Below are 19,659 nucleotides of genomic sequence, written 5' to 3' on the forward strand. Positions count from 1 at the left end.
GCCCGCCTCCCTCTCTCCATGTCAGTGGCCGTGGAGTTTCGCGACTACCTGGGTGACTTCATCGAGCACTACGCGCAGCTGGGCCCCAGCCAGCCCCCCGACCTAGCCCAGGCGCAGGACGAGCCGCGCCGGGCGCTCAAGAGCGAGTTCCTGGTGCGCGAGAACCGCAAGTACTACATGGATCTCAAGGAGAACCAGCGCGGCCGCTTTCTGCGCATCCGCCAGACGGTCAACCGGGGGCCCGGCCTGGGCTCCACGCAGGGCCAGACCATCGCGTTGCCCGCACAGGGGCTCATCGAGTTCCGTGACGCTCTGGCCAAGCTCATCGACGACTACGGAGTGGAGGAGGAGCCGGCTGAGCTGCCCGAGGGCACCTCCTTGACTGTGGACAACAAGCGCTTCTTCTTCGATGTGGGTTCCAACAAGTACGGCGTGTTTATGCGAGTAAGCGAGGTGAAGCCCACCTACCGTAATTCCATCACCGTGCCCTACAAGGTGTGGGCCAAGTTTGGACACACCTTCTGCAAGTACTCAGAGGAGATGAAGAAGATTCAAGAGAAGCAGAGGGAGAAGCGGGCTGCCTGTGAGCAGCTCCACCAGCAGCAGCAGCAACAGCAGGAGGAGACCGCCGCTGCCACCCTGCTACTGCAGGGTGAGGAAGAAGGGGAAGAAGATTGATTAAACTGAATGAAAAAAATCCCCCACACACATGCATACACACACACACACACACACACACACAGCCACACACAGAGAAAATATACTGTAAAGAGAGAAAATAAAAAAGTTAAAAAAAAAAAAAAGAATAACTGTTAACTCCAAGGGAGCACCACCCACAGAACCTCCACCAACTGACAGTTTCTCTTCTTGACTTGCCACCCATCGCTGGATGTTGTCCACTTTATCCACCATATAAAACAGTAAGCAGCTGCTAAAAACAAAAAACAAAAAAAATACAAAAAGTAATAACATTATATGAACTGTGTTTCCTACTTGATTAAAAAATATAAAGAACTGAGTGTTTATTTCCCTAATTAACCAAGAACTTTTGTACACGTTTAAGCTATTATTATTAAAAGTGTTTGCAAAATGGTCAAGATTATAATATTGCTGAATTATATAAAAGTCCTTTTCATGTTGAGCTAACATTTGACTTTAGCACAAAAAAGAGATATTTTAGAACACGTAAAATAATATTTTTAGTTTTTTCTCATTTTGTTACCAAATTTCCAACCTTACATGGAGGTTATTATAGTATATTTGACACCCTATATACCTGTGATTAGAGATGTGTATATATATATGAGGGCTAGGCATGCTGTGTGTCTGAGCTTTGTCTAAATGTTATGCAGAAGTTTGTAGAGTTAAAGGTACGTAGGTTTAATTCATGCAAGGTAAACAATAAGTGCTCTCTTTTATACAATATGCATTGCATCTGGACCTTAAACATATAAAAATGGTCAGTGAAACTTCTGTGAACATGAAGAAATTATTAAAAAAGGCATTTAAATGAAATTTGCTAAGTTGTGATTTTTATGGTTGGAACCAAAGTTATTCAAATAGTAAAAGGAAAAAGAGAAAGAAAGAAAAAGGAAATGTCCCATAATATTTTTCTGCATCTGTTTGCTTTGACTGAGTAGGCGTTTTTGTCATTATTGTGTATATGAGATGTACTTGTATTGTTCATAATATATATTTTTATTATGTGTAGAAAGATTTTAAAAACTTAACTAACGTGCAGCAATTTCCAGTGAACCTGTACTTGGACATCAGGTAGTGAGTCTATTTGTGGTCACTAGCACTGTCTCCTAAACTTGTAAGAGGTCTGAAGCTATCCTTTGATTTTTGCCAGTGCTATTAACTTATGTAGACCTGTTAAAAAGCAGAGCAACACAATTATAGTTATCCTACTGAGCCATGGATTCTGAATTTTGTTTTAAAAGTGAAAGCCAAGTTGGTGTATGTAAAGGATTTCCATGTAGCTGTGGTGCTAGTTATTACTGGCTACATTCTATGCTAAGTGTATTTGTGTTCCCCAAGTGTACAAGCCTTCTATCAAAAGTTTGTTCTATAACTCATATATTCAAGGTGTAGGGTATGAAAATGCAAAGCTTAGGAGAGCACTTTACCAAGCTGGTGTCCTCCAAACTGAAATTGTTTGTAACGATAGTCTTTTACAGGTTTTCATTTAAAGATGTTTGTGTGCTTTTAATTGACGACTAACTTCTTGCTGCTGTATAGTAAAATATTAATATATTTTTATCATTAAACTGCTGCATGACTATCATCTTTGAGTGAAGAGAAAATGTTATAAAAAAAAGATGCCTTAAACAGTACATTTTGGTTTGGAATTCTGTAGAAAGTATTTTGGTAAAAAAAAAAAAAAAAAGGACCTTGTCTGTCATAGAGAGATAGATAGTTCTGGGGATGGAATTGTTTCTTGGCAAATCCAGCCATATAGATCTAACTGCTGTATGTGGAAGACGCCACCTGTAGAAGTGGAAAAGTATCTGTGCTTCTCACATTGTAAAGCATTGGCCTAGGAAGGCAAAACAGTTGTCTTTTTGAAGGATTTTTTTTTTTTTTCTGCTGGTTCTTTGGGTTTTGATTCGATATTTTTAAGCTCCCTGGTTGAGTGTGTTGTCTTTGTTTTTGAGATCTACTGTATGTGTTGAATAACAAGCTATTTTCATTGTACTGTGCATTTTCCCATTAAATTGTTTGCTTTTAATATTCATACAATGTTAAATATGAGGTGACCGTACAGTAGTTAGGAGTTTCTTTACTTACAAAATCACTGGAAATGATTAAATTGCTTTTCCCCTCCCCCCAAGGTGCATTTTTCTTATTTCCATATAGTAAATTTGAGCTTTTACAGTGCATAATGTGACATTGGAATGCTTATCAACTGCATGTAAACATTAATAATCTGCACTTTTTTTGTCTTAAGGTTTGTTGAGCTGTTTTGTTCACTGTATTTTAACTGTGATTTGGAAAAGACTGCATTCTCTGTGCTGTTACTAATTAGGAAAGAGAATTGCTTTGATTTTGTCTCTTGTTTACTATAGCTTCTTATAGTTAAGCCTTGTACTACAGGTTGTTGGAGTACTCCTAGATCAGTGTTTCATAGTAGCCAGCAATAAGTAGTGCAAGTCAACAAAAACACAGCAAACTTAGGCAAAGTGCCCTTTCTTTGAGATGTGAGTTCTTTCATGAGGTTTTCTTTAGGGTCAGAATTACCTAAAGTGAAGCCTTTCTTACCTACAGACTTCAGATTCTGCTTGGAATCCTACCGGATCAAGAAGCACATGTATTGTGCATTTGTCTTTACACTATAACAGTTGAACACAATCTTAACTAAGATTTTGAAACCAGTGTCTGATTTATGGTCAGTGGGTTTAAAAAGAAATCCACATGCAGATCTTTCAAGACTTAAGAAGTGATCATAGAAAAGACTAAGTGACTGTAAAGATGCTCTTTTTTAAGCATCTCACTTGACCTCCCCAGTCACCCTCCCAACCTTCTCTTCTCCCCTCTCCTATTTAATCCCTCCCTACCTTTCCCTCCCAGGTGCTCAGTACTTTACCAAGGTTCTGTATTTCAGTGTTTTATGTTGGAGTTTTTCCTTGTTTTTATTTTACTAATTGGTAAACCCTGTTTGTGCTGAAACATAAAAGGAAATGGTATATTTGACCATATGTGTTATTCATAGAAGACAGTATGATCAAATGTGCCAAAAACAAGCAAACAAAACTTAATTCCTGACAAGTATGCCTTATTTTTATTGATCTGCTTTGTCTTGCAGTTAAGGTCCAAGAGCTTGGTTAAACTATATTATTTGCCTAAGTATAAAAGAAAACTTGAAATGCAAGCTATTTGCAATATTGACATTCTTTAAAATGAGAGACACTGTCAAGTAATTTAATCCAGAGATCAGCCACCAGATTTGAAGTGCGTGTGTGCGTGTGTGCGTGTGTGTGTGTGTGTGTGTGTGTGTGTGTATTTGGTGTTATCCATTTTGTTTTTGTTTTTTTTAATCATCGAATCTTTTTTAAAGCTACTTTTTATTTGTGCCTCCTATTTATCATGCTGATGTTAGAAGCAGGAGTCATCCAGCCACAGAGGGAGCTAAAGTTAACTAACCAGAACTATAGAAATCATTATACATGCCTTTGACAACAAAGGAAGTTTATAATAAAAGCCATGTTGGCTTTTCCTCTACTAGATAGAGATTGGAGGTAAAAGAATATTTGCCAAATGGAAAAAAAAGACAACGCTAGTCAGGAAAGACAAACTGTTTTCCAGCTTCTCAAAAGCCATGAGAGTAGAAACCAAAATCAACAGGGATATTAAAAACTTTGAAAGTCTTACTTTCTAGTTGTCCCATGCAGGGGTTGAAATTTGACTCAACATAAAGTATATCAATATGTTTTTTTAGGCCACTATGTCTAGAGATGGGTAACTATTCTGATTTGATATTTCAGGTAACAGAAAGCTGCTAATAACTTTAACCCCTGCCTAAAGAAGACAGATAATTTCATTTGGGAGCAAATACTTATTGCCTTGAAAATAGCACTGTAATAGCCTATGATAATTAGTTGTAGAATAACTTTTATCCCTTTCAAACTATGCAAATTATTAAATAAGTGTAAATTAGAATTCAATTAAAGATAGTTGATTATATTGCAATCAGATGGCATTCACAAACGTAACTGGAGCATATATACAAATAAAATCTATTAATCTAAGAGTTTTGTATGCTAACAAAAATATAATTTAGCTACCTATCCTAAAAATGGTAAATATTATCAATATTGTATAATAGGACTGGGAAGACTGCCTCATTTTTTGAAGAGAGAGATTAAGGATTTTTATAATTGTTTTTCATCAAATTTTAATATTTTTGTCAAATTTTTAGGTATTTAATTTGTAAAACAGTTTGCTTTGTACTGGCATACAGAAAATAGGTTATTGATTTTAAACTTTTTGAAGCCAAGTGATCAAGTACATTTGTAATAAAAGTCAATGGATCTATATCAGTTGTACTCACTGTTTTCATTTCTTATTCTTATTAAAGTAGGGATGCTGTACTTTTTCTGTAAGAAAAATGAACTAAATTTGGGTGGAAGGGAGGGGAAAAGATGAATCTGTTGATAATGAGAATCTGGGTGGGTGTCATGGCCCAAGCACTTTATATCAACTGTAAGTCAGTTAAGATTTGGCATATATAAAAAGATAGTCTGTCAAGTTTTCCCTATTTTCTTATGTAACTTGATGTTTGGGGGAGGTATCTCATTCATTTTCTTTTCTGTGCTTTAACATTTTATGTTTTGGCACTGTTGAAACTTTCTAAATGAACACATTTTGCTTCAGTGGCATTTTGAGTTATCTGCCAGCTCCGGTGACCCCACCATGGGCATGGTTAATTTTATCTCCCACACATCGTTCACCCTCTTCTTCTACAATATTCCCACTCATTTTTTCATGTTATATACACACATACACATACACACATACACATACACATTTCCAGATGATTTTTGAATGGGCTTTCTGAAATTGTTGCCCTGGTAACTGTCATAACTCCATCATAATTTATTTTATCATTTTATATGTGGACATACTTTTAAGATTTTCTTCCCTATGGAAAGTGAGGTGACAAATCTAATGACTTTTTTTCCCTTTTCAATCTTGAATATTAGAGAGTTTACTTTCTATGTGCAAGGATGCCAACAAGGGCATCTTTAGCAACTTAGGTTTGGAACGGTGATAACTCTGAGTATAACATTTATAGTCGATTATCCCTAAATTTGAATATCTTAACAATTTGGAAAAATATATATGCTTCTCATGAAAATAGAATAAATAGGAGAGAGACTTTACTGGAGTTTTTAATCCAAATTCAAAGTTATTTGTGCGAAATTGTGTACTACAGTTTATTTCGAAGTTACACATTATATTTCTGTTTTCTTCATTGCATGTTAACCGAATTTAGGCCATTCATAATGAAGTATTCTATAAAAATAAAGTGATCGTTGCTATTTTCATCTAGCAGCATTAATTAATACATAATATTCTTGACAGAATTTATAATATATTTCTAAGAAAAACTGATTTTACTATTTAAGAAGTGACTTGATCCTGAAACAAAACCTAAATTTAAGACCTAAGTCATTGACAGGCTTTTGAACAGAAATTTTATTATTATAAGTAAGTGAAGGTGATTTAAACTAGCCCTAGCATGAGTCAAGTAGAATTTCATGATGCAGGAACAACTAGATGAAAAGTGAAAAATATGATTGCTTCCAAATCCATAGTTTGTCACCTTTTATCTGTTAAACTGACTACCAAGTTCTGATGTTAAATGGGCTAAGTAAGTTATGTCTTTAGGAAAGTTGAATATAGCAAAGATCGCTTGTTACAAAAAAATCTTTCTTAACAAGAATTTAATAGCTACTCATTCATTTTTTTTTGTTCCCATATTGTTTGGTATTTACTGTTTTTTTGTTTGTTTGTTTCTTTCTTTCTTTTTCCTGATGTCCTTTGCTTTTGTGAAAATTGTCTTGTTGATAGGTAGAGCTTTGGTGGTGATCTTATATGTAAAATAGTTACTTCTTACAGACCAGAAATAGTTTACTCATCTTAGAATTGCAAGATTTTTGTGTTTTCATGAATACAGACTTTGTTTTGATGGCTATCAGTACTTATTAGTTAAACTTTTGTAGCATTTCATGGGAAAAAGTTTAAGCTAAAGAGTTTAATTTTCTTGATTTAGGGTCATCTACTTTAATAATTCAAGGGGCCTCTAAGTTCAAGGACCAAGCCCTTTGTTCTAGAATTGTGATAAACATGGAAATACTCTTTTCTTAATAGGTATAGTAGGTATTTCTAAGGTAGATTAACATAGAAGGCTCCTAGAATTTAAATGTCCTTATCATGACATAGCAGTTAAAGTTATGGGACTGGTGGCATATTCACCTTGACTAGCTCAAACAATGATGACCATCATCTGATGACTTATTAGACATATGTTGGGTCAAACTCCCATTAAGCTGAAGTGTGTTAGCAATTTCTAATGCAGGTAGTTGGTGGCACTTGACCTACCTCTTTACCATCTGGTATTTCTTTCTCCTATCCTCCTTTTTCCTTGTTTCTCTCTTCTGTTTCATTCTTGCTGTAGGCTTACCAGTGGTATTCATGCTTATACCCATCAGAGAGACGTAATAAATCGCTGACCTCCTACCTTAGACTATAGCTAACTGATGATCCAGAAAGACTGCTGTATTATGAGGTAATTGGGCAATTTTTTTCTGATTGCTGTTTTCCCCATACTCTTAAGTTGGCAGTTTGAAGAGTTTCTAAATTAACGCTTTTTAAGAAATTTGTGAATTGAAGAGAGTAAGAAGCACGTGTATTTTAGGTAAACTACTAGGAACTGACTTGTCGATTTGGAAATTTGAGGGCAGAAAGGGGAGAGCTGTTTAATGTGGTTGTACATTGGAGTATGAGAGGTATATAGGGTTTGGAGGTAAAGTGGGAGGAATTTTTATTGGAGGTAGGAAAAGGTACTAAAGTGGAATCTGAATGAGAGTTATTTGTTAAGGATTTATGAAGTTCATTAAGGAAGTTTTAGTAAAGCCAGAGAAAATAGGTCCCTCTTTGGTTATGAGAAAACTTGTTCTGTAGCTAAACTTATGATGATGGTGAAGATGATGGTGATGCAAAATACAAATCTGTTTTCATGTGTAGAATGTTTGCTTTGGGACAAATAAAGTAACACAGTTGGAATGGCAGCTTCTCTAGTCAAGGCAAATGGGTGTTGGGGACTTATTTTGAGAAAAAAAGATAAGAAAATTTTAAACTTTTTCAGACTCCTTTTTCTTATGGTAGTGTTATAATGTGGTTTACCTTTACTTTTCAAAATGGGTCCTTAGATCAAATTACTTGATTTTGAGCCTTCCTCTTCCTTGCTTTTACAGAACTTTGAGCCTTTGGTCCACATGCATTTCTTAGAAGATGGCAATAAACTAAGTAAAAACACTGAATTGCATTTAGGTATCTTTCCTATTTCTTTTACATTTGCAACCTTAGCAACCATTTAACATTGTGATCATAAAAAGCCCTCCATAATATTGTTTCTGAAATTAGACTACATACCCATCCAAACTCATTTCAGTTTGTTTTCCCACTCTCTCTCTTTCTTAGAATTCCCGAAATCAGTGGTGGCAGATGTTGATAATAGAATTTAGTACATCCTGGAGGTTCTTTTGTCCTTTGGAGAGTGATAATGTTTAGATTTGTGTTCCCATTATCCCAGGATTTTAAATTATTTAAGATATAGAATTGCTATAATATTCGTTGCTAAAGTTATGATTCACGTATATTTTTGGATTAACTCTTTGTTGTCAAATTTAGTATGGATTAATTCCCAGTGATTTTTGACAGATTACTTTCAAGTTTCATTTTACTCAAATCTCTATACATTAGTGATAACAATCTGTCAAAATAGCCAAAAAAGAAGTTCTGGTTTTGTTCTTAGAAGGTAATTTTTCTTTTTTTATGAATGTCAAGGTCATTAACAATAGCAAGATTATTTCTGTTATAGCTTATTTTGTAGAGTTGGTATTTAGTATAATTTTCACATTTTACTGTGTGTCAGATTTTAAATTATAATACAGTTACACACTATAATTTATAAGTTGGTGCAGAGCCTTCTTAAATAGCCCCTCCCTTAGGAATCATTTAAAAAGAAGTGAATTCCCAAACCTGTGTCAAGAACAGTCATTCAAATGACTGTGAGACAAGTCTCTGAAAGGCTTCCTTGTCTATAGTCAGTGGAGATAAATATAGCCCATTTCCATGCTGCATACAGTTGTTAGAGTTTATAAAGTTGTCAATATGTAAAAATGCAAAGCAGGAAAGACAATGCAAAGTTGCCTATAAAGTTTCTAGTTTTCATAATTTGCACTATTTATCATTGCACTTGATTTTTTGAAAGTTAAGACTAGTCACTTTCACTTTTGTTTCTAATCTTTTCTAAAATTTCTTGTAGAGTTATTTTCAGTATCCCGCCCAAAGCAAAACTTATATGCAATTAAATATGCTTTATAAGGCCAAGAAAATATTTCTTACTGTTAGCTATATAAGACATAAAATTTGTTTTGATAAAATTTTTAATATGGGCATTTATTTGCCAATAAAATTCTTTGTACTTGTGAGCTTTATTAAACTGTTTAAATAGACAAAGTGAAAACTTAGGTAGGATATATATATATATATATGTGTGTGTTATATATATATATGAAATGATGTCTTCGATATTCAACTTCCAGCCTGAGCTGGCTTGATTTTGGAGTATTGGTCTGTTTTCACTGAAGTCAGTGAGATCTGAGTTTAGCTGGGTACATGCTTAATTAAAAAGAAAGTGAAGTACAAGTGGCAGCTCCCTCTTTCATGTAGTTTCCCATAATGTTCATATAGTTTCTTCCGGAGCTATATGATATAACTGATATTGAAGTAATTATATTAAATGAATATTCCTTTTTGGAATTCAGGGTTGACTCACTTTTTGAGGAGGGAGGGCAGCAAGGGGTAAGAGACTTTAACCAGGAGGCAGTCTTATAATCTCAAAGATGTATTCTATAAAGAAAACAAAAAGTATACCTGTGAACATATTTTGTGTCTTAGTGAGATTGTGGAACACAGTGAATGCTCAGAATTTGGGAAAAAAGTTGACAATTTTGTCAATAAAACAGAAAGATGTGTTTTGTCTAAAATTATTTTGGTAAGTTATTTAATTATTATATGCCCTTTCTCATGGCTTTTTACACACTTCATACATACTTAAAACCAATAAGTGACAGAGGCCTCTTTTCAGACTGGGTTATTTTTGGAATGCCTGAGTGTGTTTCAGGATAGTGGGGTGGTGTTTTAATTCTTGACATGCTCTTCTCAGCATGTTTTGCTAGTCATTCTGGATCTTATGTTTGCAAATTCTGTTGAAAATTCAGTGAGGTATTTGAAATGAGAATGTCTTCTATGACATAGTATGAGTGTTTGCAGCCATGTTTCATTATGGAGCCTTGTGGCTTTGTTTTTATTTTGAGTAGAACATTTAACCTCCATTGTTCAGATTTTAGGTTTATCTAGTGGAATTGTGCCAGGTAGTTGTCTAAATATGGATCAATTTGGGAAATGAAGGTTAACAAATGTGTATTTGACTCTAGATAATCCTGTATTCAAGATTATAAATTAAAGGCTCACATTAGAGTTATCTAAGTATTATGTTGTCAAATACTTGAGTGTGAATGATGTTTGATATGTTATATCTGAATTTCCTTTAGGAAAAGAGAAAAATTCAGTCTCTAAACCTTTTTTTGGAGAGTAAGTTTATCACATATGGAAAATGAAATAATTTTAGAAAGTGGCTTTGATTATTTTTTAATGGAGTTTAACCAGCTTAATTAATTATTTTTCCTAAAGACTTATTTCCCAAATGTTCATAAAGAGAAAAGATCAGCAATTTGTGCTCCCCACCCCCTTTTTTGATGCCATTTAGTTTTCTGCTACTATTTCTCAATCCTAGTATAAAATGAATTACGGGTATCCCTTGAAGTTCCTGTAACCCTTTTTTGGGGGTCACAGATACCTTTGATAATCTGATGGACATGATAGACCCTCTCCCCAGAAAAAAAATGCACATACACAGATAATTTTGCATATAACCTCAGGGGCATCACATATCTTCTAAAACCAAGTTAAGGAATCTCTGCTTAAGTAAACTCTGTGGAAAATTTTAATGCAAATAATTGCTAAAACTAGAAACTAATGGCTTAAAACATTTCAGATTGGAATTATTGTTTGATGGTGGCCCCTACTCACAAAATGTGACATTGCAACCAGCTTTGTTAGACATTGTAACATCCAGACAGAAAGAAAAAGAAGCAAAGTTCTGAGAGCTATTTATAAAGAGTCAGGGCATCTCTAGAGGAGGAAGCCATTTTTGGTTCAAGACAGGGGTCAAGATGCCTGACAACTTCTAGCAGGGTAGAGTTTGATAAACCATAATGCTCAGGATGCCAAGGGGTTAGCCATTATCTTAACCCCTTCCTCACCAAAAGATTTTAGTTTTGTCTATTGGGAAACAAGATGTCACTAGGGAAAAAATGATTTGCCTTACAACTTTGCTGGAATACATCAGTTTGGTGATGTTATGGGACACTAGTATTATTTTTGAGAAGGTGCATAAAACCAAAGTAAATTATTCTCTATGTAGAACATTATTTACTAGTAACATTTGTTTGGGTGTATTAGCTTTGATAGTTTTTAACAGCAAATATTGTTTTATTTTAAACTGAGAATCCACTTTATAAATAGCATAATTGATATATCTGTTCTTTCCCCCATTTAAAGAATAGTTTCAAGATTTATGTATACTTTTTACTTTTCTCTCTTGATGCCATGGGATGGGGTGGGTGGGTGGGAAGAGATCTTTGAGTCAACAACAGCAAAATTTCTTCTTCAAATTTAAAAATTGAGAAGCAGCACTTTAAATCTAACTCTACACCCTTTTATTGCATGTATTAGTTTTAATAATGATTTTTGGTGCATGCCTTTGGGCTTATTCAAAAATGTACAATAGGAAAGTATATTTCCTTTCTTAGAAAGGAGATGTTTTTCTACTTTGCAACATGTGATTACAAAAATCTTCCTCTGTGGGAAGATTAACCATGTATTGAACTACTGAAAAGTATATATTTTTAGATATACAGAAGGAATCTACATGGAGCAGCATTCAGACCTATATAGAAGTCATAGCATTCTGTATAGGATCAAAAAGGAGGTAACATTAAACACTTAAACAGACTTTGTTGGGTAGAAATACCTTTAGATCTTGCATTGACTTCCAAAACGAAAATGCCACAGAAGTTTGATGAAAACTTTTGTTGTTTGAATTTTCTCTGTCAGTGTATTTAGCCCAAATATGACAGCTTTGGGTTAGCACATACATAAGAATCATAAAAACAAATCTAACTAAATAGATCAGACTGGTTTGTCAATCCAGTTTAACTGAATTAAGTAAACTAATCACTTGCAACATGAAAAACTGTCCAACTCCTCTAAGGTTTTGACAAAATAACCTTGACTAATGTGGGAAGACTCCCACTTTGATTTCTGACCTGACAGTGAAGATTCATGTTTGACATGATTTCAAACCTGACAGTGTCTGTTTAAGGAGCTATGGTACAGTTTGCTAATTCAATCCCAGATACCTGTTGATTACCTGTGAGATCTAGAGTCCAAAGTAGCCAGCAGCCATATCCCTGAGTGCTCTGTGCCCATCAGATAACTTAAAGTAAGCAGGGTTGGGACAGGTCACAGCTCGGATGATTGACCTCAGAAGCTGTAGACAGCCCCAGATTCAAGAATTGTATCTGCTTTCTTGGGAGTCGTCACTGAACTAATGTCCCACACTGTTAACTGTAGATGCTCTCTCTTAGAGGAGGCCCAGAGCACACATCCTAATCGCTGTGGTATTCAGAGAGGGGGTGCTAACTCTGATGCCCTGGCCAAATTCCAGTTTAGGGATGTGGGTCTTCTTGTCATTCTAATTGGAAATGTGCATCACTTCCCATTTTTCCTATTGATCTCAGTGCAAACTACACTAGTCTGTTTCTTTGCCCTGGTCTCAAGTCTCTAAGATGCTGGTGTGTATTATATGGGCCAAGTTCATGACTTATCCTAATGCACAAGAGTCAAATGAGTGAACTTGCTATCAAAATGCCATATGGCAGGAGAGTGGACTCTTGTGATGCTATGGGGATGAAATCGGCCCTCTTGTAGCATAAGTTGGGGAATGGCACCGGTTGGAGGCTTCCAGCCATGAGGTGTGAGCTGAAACCAATTTTCCCTCTTTTCTTATAGCATGTTGAGAAAAATCTGTTGGGTTTTCAGCAATCAGGGAAGGCCGGAGTTCTGCAGCTTTAATCTGGGTAACTGAGGCTGGTTTGAGCAAGACTTTGGTTAATTAACTGGGTTCTCAGATGCCACAGACTCCGTGAGAAGTCACCATTATTTTCAATGGTTGTGATAGAATTTCCCCTAGTAGTCATTATTTTAAGATTATATTGCAGAGTTGCTTTATTTTGAACTTTTTGTGTATACACAATCCCAAACTGGAAGAAATTTTAAAAAAAAAAAGGAATCCTGCTGTGAAAGATATATATTACTCTAGATTTTTCTTACTGTAAATATTGTAAGATTGTAATACTGTCAATATTTTATTAACCAACAAATGTTAATCTATGTGAATTCAGACTTATTTTAAATGTGCTTCTTATTTACTGTGTGTGGTCCCTGTTGCTGACAGTATTAAGTTATATTCTGATGTAAGTTTAACTTTATTAAAGAATGTAAACATTAATGTTTCCTTATGGGAAAACAAATAAAGTATAAAGAAGACAATTCTTTTCATTGAAATATACTGTGTATTTACACTTGCTAGACCCAGCACCACTTACAAATTTAGTATACCTTTCAGAATTTTAGTTAACACAGCTGACATGGTGTGCTCTGTTTGGAAGTCTCAGACTAGGTATTGTTGGAATATCAACAGTTTGTATTTGTCTGCTGTGAATCATAACCTTGAAATTTCTAATCAAATTTGTAAAATTTTTATAGTAAAACATTTTAATGACAGTTTAAAAAGTTATCTTCTCTAAAGAATGATCAAAATAATATCCTTTCAGAAGTAGAATTGTTCTTTAATATCTTTCCAAAATGACTTTGGTTAAATGGACCAGATGTATCTTAGTTAAAATTTAGGACTAAGTTGTTGATATTCTTTGAGTTTACAAGTTAACCCTTATTGGAGATGTGCCAATATATAGTAGAATATTATTCATTTGCACTGTTTGGGGACCCCATTTAAGAATGCTGAATTTTGCCAACTAAGAAGTAAGCAAATGCAATTTAAAAAGTAAATTTGAGCATTCTGTATTAAATATGTGCAGTTATTATCACATGAAGAAGCGCAGTGTGTCGGGCTGTAATATAACCATATTTGCTGTCATGTTCTCCCATCTCAGTGCTGGGAACTTACCATGTGGAAACCAAGCAAACGTGTTGTGCATCAGCCGGCTTGAGTTTGTTCAATATCAAAGCTGAAACTAGCGAGGTCTGCTGTACTGCTTATTGAAGTATTGTGATTCTTTTAGGCATTGATTCTTACAAAATATATACTGTAACAGTATACTTTGTACAGATTTAAATTTTATTTGAAAAAAATGAATAAAGTAGGCAAAAAAAAATAAAGATGTTTATTTTTCATGTGACTATATAAACAGATCAGTCTTTTGTTTCAGTGCTTTTGGGGGGGAGGGGTCTGGTTGTTCTTGGACTTTGTTATTTTTTTGATAGATGGAAACCATTTTTAGGACTCAATAGCAAGTATACTTGCCTGTTGATTCTGATCATTAATTGGCTGCAAGCATTAAGTGTGCTTTCTCACACTGGAAAACTGTTTTTAGTTTTATTTCAAAAGAGGTTTGTTTCTGTTTTTAAGGTCTTACACAAAGAGCCCTTCCCTATTTGCCTTCTTAGGTCAGATTTTTAAATTCTCTGATGGTGTGATAGTTAATCTAGTCATCACATTGAAGAGAAGAAAAAAGTCTTCCCAAAGATCATGTTCCTTTCCCATGAAAGGTGTTTTGTTTTCTGTCTCTTTTTTTTTTAAAGTTCATTTTAAATTTGAAGTTGGTTTGGGGTACTGAAAGAGTTACAAGAATCCATGACAAAAGATGAAGAGAATCCTCTGCAGAAAATAGAGGCTGTGCTTTAAAATAACATCCCTTTCAAAACTGCTTTTCCAGTGAGTAGAATGGCAGTGAATGAAGTTACCAATAAAAACATACCACAGGAGTGGTCCTTCAGGATAGTTTCAATGAGGCTTCCCCATACAAGAAATTATCTGACCAAAGAGAACCACCCTAGTTTTGACCTCTAACTCCAAAACCAGTAGTTGCTTCAGGAGGCTCAGGTATATGATATTTTCCTTAACCTTTGGAAGTGGAATTTGCAGCATTACTTGTGGCTTTCTCCTTTTATTTTATCTTTTTTGATGCTTTAATTTACTAAGCTGGGTTTGAGGAAGGCTTGGGGCAAGTAGTTCTCCAAGTTTCCTGGCAAAAATCACAATATGGAAAATCTTTTTTCTTTCCTTTTCTGCTATAGTGCACATGTCCCTCTGTCTCAGAAAGAGGAAAAGTGAGAAATCACCCCACAGGGGGATGGTCATGCTATAATCCCCTCTCCTCCACTCTTTTCTCAGGATTTGGGCATACATGTGCACACAACCAGTGTGTTTTTGCCTAGTCTGAGACTTGAACCATGCAGTTGGCAATGTGGGATCCAGCTGCTTTAACCACCATGCCACCTGGCTGGCCCTTCAGTATTATGTATTTATTTTAATTTTAAGAATTATTTTATTTATTTACTTATTTTAATAAGTGAGAGAGACTGAGAGCAAGAGAGAACAAGAGCTTGAGAAAGCAAGCAAAAGTGAGAAAGCAAACCACCAGGTCTGGGATTCAAACCACGGTGGGCCATGTGGGAGTCCAGTGCCCTTAACCACCATGCCACCTGCTGGTCCCTCTTCAGTGTTATTTAAATAAATATGACAGTGGTTATATCCTAAAAACTGATGCATGACCATAGCTTACAATAGATAGATCTAGGCTTCCCTGGATAATCTCAAGATAATTGGTTATTGTGATTTTTCTCTCTTCCTTTTTTTTTTTTTGGTTTGTCTTGCTAAAATGGCCCTTCTTTGTAGAGAACCAACAGGATTGGAAAAGCTTCCATATCTGACAACTGCCCACTCTTAGGAAATATAATGCAGAAACTCTGCTTAATTAAAACTTAAAGCTGGGGGCCAGCAGGTGGCATGATGGTTAAGGCGCTGGACACTCCCATATGGCCGATCATGTTTGAGTCCTAGACCTGGTGGCTTGCTTTCTCTCTCTCTCTGATCAAATTAAAATAAAATAAATGAATAAATAAAATGAAATAAATAATTATTTAAAAAAAAAACTTAAACCTGAAGGTACCCCTTTTGGAGAGGTAGGTGAAGTGCTTAAAAACTCATGTTTTCTCTGAGCTCTGCCTCTGATTTGGGGGGGGGAGGGGAACACAAATAACAGGCTGGTACTTCCTGAAGAAGAGACCAGTTTCTCCTCTCTCCTCAAGGTAGGATCAGGTAAATCCCTGGGTCTTTGTCTGAAAGGAGGCTGTCAAGTATAGGAGCAAGTGGTGGAAACTCTAGTCATGATTTGCTCCAGTTAAGTATAAGAGAGTGAAAAGCTGAGAGGCAAGCCCCTTCCTAACTGTCCTGGCCTTAAAATGTTTTACAAATTGGTTTTAATTGTACTTTTTTAAAAAAACAAGAACACAGGAGAGAGGGTGGAGGAGAAAGAGGTATTTTTGATAGGATCTCACCATGGCACTGTGTCCTCTGTCCGAGCCTCCCAGCTAGCTAGCATTGCAGGCAACAGCTGGTCCATTCAGATTGATCCAGGATCTGAACACAAGCCTCTGATGTGACTCCAGCCCCATAGTAGGGCCCCCTAATACTTTTATCACCATGGTTGGGCCTATGGGCTTTATCTTTAAAGACTCCAAGTGGAACCATGATTACATATACCCAGTGGCCAGTGTGGAAAGCAAGAAGTCCTGAAGTGAACACCTACTGCAAAGCTGCCGGCAGAACTTGCAGACTTAGGATAGATCTGACTTACAGGGCAAGACTAGTAGGGCCTTAAGCCCCTCAAACAAGGAGCCCAGCATGCTCAAGCAGAACTACTAGACATTTTTCTTTAGTGCTTTATTTTCTAAGGTGACGTAATTGACAATCTTTTTCTATCTCAATCTTCAGTGGATATCAACTTTTACTTAGCCATGTGCTATGCAATTTATTTTGGCTTTTTTGCATGGTTTTAAAAAATCTCTTTGTTCCTATTTCCAGTAACAATTTCTTTCTAAGTAGATAAGACTTTTTATTAGGTTGTTGGAAAAGACATGACCCATTTTTGCAATGAAAAACAGAAAAATACTTCATGACTTTTCTGACACCCAATAATTTGGGGTACTGGTTTTTGGAAAAGGTTCCACTCATTCAGGATCAGAGAAATCTCTGTGTTAGTGTTTGACTGCTAGGTCACCTCAGGGTCAGCACATACCTCTACTGCTCTCATTTCAGCACCTTCTTCCACACTTTAGGAACTTCAGGAGGAGGAGCCACATTCCCCCCCACCCTGAAAATGGGAATCTCATCTTTATATTGCAAATCTCTATAACGTTTCCAGTAACATCAATCCAGTTTTCCTACTAATACTGATTTTCATTCACTTTGATCTGTTCAAATCATGCCATTTGGCACTTAGGTTGGCACTGAGAAAATGTCACAAAACAGACTCACTGAATGTTATAGTGTTTAAAAGAGTAGAATATCCCAACTTACAGCCTACAGGATTGTCCAGTTAACCCCATTATCCTAGACATCCTGACTCTTCCTCCATGTTCAACTCACAGCTCAGACCTTTGTCAGCCTCCTGTGGATATTGACAGTAGCTCCAACCTAATTCCACTTTCTTCCTCTGGCAGTTGCACTAAGGGTGGACCTACACCACGATATTGTAAATGTTTCCAAGCCCACCACTTTTTATTTTGTAAACACTTGAGTACTTAAAATATTTAAGGCACCAAGTGTTTTATTCATTTCATTCTTACTACATATGAAATAGGCGCTTTCAGCCCCTTTTTTATACATGAAGACACTAAAGCATAGAAAGAATAAGTAACATGCTCAGTGTTCCACAGTCAGAATACATTAGTTGATGTCAAAGCACATCCATGCTTTCAATCACATCCTAATATATATTGTTTTCCCTGTGAGGTTCTGCCTCTTTATCCCATAATTTGTAGGGACTCCCTAACTTTGACATTGTCTCACCTCAGGATGTACTTAGCAGGATGCCAAAGCCATCTGTAGCAAAGGAAGATTCCTCTGCATTGCTCAGAAGCCACACTTCCTGCTCTGGAGGTTGATTCATGAATGAATCCACATTTTCATTTTCTCCTCCCCTTTCATGAGGGAATGACTTACTCAGAGCAGATCTGAAGGAAGTTGGCAAGTGGCCCCGCCAGGCCTCTCTCTACTGCTCTTGCTTAAAGTGAGGCTGGCCCTAAGTACTATTCCTGCCTCTCCTACCCTTACCACAATAACCTGTTCACAGGTTCTGTGAAATAGGCCATTTCCTTTTTTCTCTCAGATTCTAACCTGCCAGCAGATACCCTTTTCTTCCTTAGAGCACACCTGTGGCTTTATATACAAGCTCAGCAACAAGGGTTAGGAGGCAGGCTGTAGGTGAGGATCTAGGTATGTTCAACTACCCCAACCTCACTATTCACCGCTGACCCAATAATTGAATCAGCCAGAACCAACCATGTAGTTCCAGCTCAGAGTTTTGCTTGGGCTTTTAAGTTTCTGGAGGCATTTTCTTGCGCCCTCTAAAATGCTGTTTCCCAAGTGTTGTTTGACCTCCAAGGAGAGGTCCAGAATCTGTCACTCTCCAGGGGCTCCTTCCAGAAATAAAATCTCAAAATCTTTGGGATTAAGGGTTGGTTTAGCAGGCTATGGCATGTTAGAACTCTTGGCTGAAAAGGGAAGATAATTTGAGCTTCAGTCCCTCTTGGGTTTTTTTGTTTGTTTGTTTGTATCCTATAAAACAGTGGTTCTCAAAGTGTGCCCCTTAGACCAAGAACATTAGCATCCTCTTGGGATTGTTAGAAATGCATACTCTTGGGACCCAGTCCAGATGTACTGGGGCTGGGGCCCCCAAATCCTTGTTTTAACAAGCCCTTCAGGTGATTCTGGTGCATGTTGAAGTGTGAAAAACACTGTTCTCTAAAGAAAAGGTTCTTTATCTCTTTTGGAGCCGTAGGTTAGAGAATCTAATGAAGGCTTGGGGCTCTCTCAGCTGCTTCACAGACCCCCTAAGATCTGAATTAAGAATCCCTGCCCTAGATTTTGGAGCTTGTCCATACTGCTCTGGCTTCCACCTGCTGGCAGCCACTGCAGAAAAGGTAGCCACATATTCTGTTTGTACTGTCATACTCTCAGATGTCACGAAGGGTGTGCATCTCCTGTACCAGATAGCACAGGGACAGGGCTTGCTGCTCCCTCTTTGTGCAGTAACTGTAGCTCCCCGGCTCTAAACAAAAACCAAATGCTTAGGCAGGGGCACAAGGCCCAGAGTCTGAGACCAAATAGAAAAGTGATTCCTTCTCCTAGAGCTGGGAGCTGTGTGTCAGAGCAAAACTGGCAAAAACTGCCAAACTTCCCATGACAGTTCTGGCGGGACCATGCCGACTGCAGCGGAAGCTTTGTCAATGGCAATTTGAAGTCTCCTAAGAGAGAAACTCCCAAAACAAGACATTTATTCCCTAGCTTAAAGCATCTCAACTTGTACCTTCATAAGCTTCCTTCATATGAGAAGTCAGTTACTTGGCTTGTAAGACAGCAGTCCCATTGGGAAAAGTTCCTTTTCTAAATCTGGGATCTCCTAAGAAGGCTGACTGACAGGAAGGCCCAAAGCTGCAGAG

The 19,659-nt window shown here is 36.7% G+C and overlaps 2 protein-coding genes across 2 annotated transcripts; both read left to right on the forward strand.

The window, feature by feature from the left end:
* Nucleotides 1-10: 10 nt before the first annotated feature.
* PURA (purine rich element binding protein A) lies at nucleotides 11-6,274 on the forward strand (the record flags this gene model as incomplete). The annotated part of the gene is given in 1 exon segment (XM_006156236.3): nucleotides 11-6,274. A coding segment is annotated over 1 exon segment (668 nt), but the record flags the coding sequence as incomplete, so codon positions are not given.
* Nucleotides 6,275-11,492: 5,218 nt separating this feature from the next.
* On the forward strand, nucleotides 11,493-14,309 carry IGIP (IgA inducing protein). The gene has a single exon (XM_006156194.3). The coding sequence runs from the start codon at nucleotides 14,005-14,007 to the stop codon at nucleotides 14,164-14,166; it is 162 nt and encodes a 53-aa protein (XP_006156256.1). The 5' UTR covers nucleotides 11,493-14,004; the 3' UTR covers nucleotides 14,167-14,309.
* Nucleotides 14,310-19,659: the final 5,350 nt, after the last annotated feature.

The sequence above is a fragment of the Tupaia chinensis genome, unplaced genomic scaffold (assembly GCF_000334495.1).
Source record: "Tupaia chinensis unplaced genomic scaffold, TupChi_1.0 Scaffold000484_1, whole genome shotgun sequence".
Taxonomy (NCBI): Eukaryota; Metazoa; Chordata; class Mammalia; order Scandentia; family Tupaiidae; genus Tupaia; species Tupaia belangeri.

Bases quoted from the DNA above. Each gene is read 5' to 3' on its own strand.
- IGIP (XM_006156194.3), top strand. From the start codon at position 14,005: ATGTGCAGTTATTATCACATGAAGAAGCGCAGTGTGTCGGGCTGTAAT.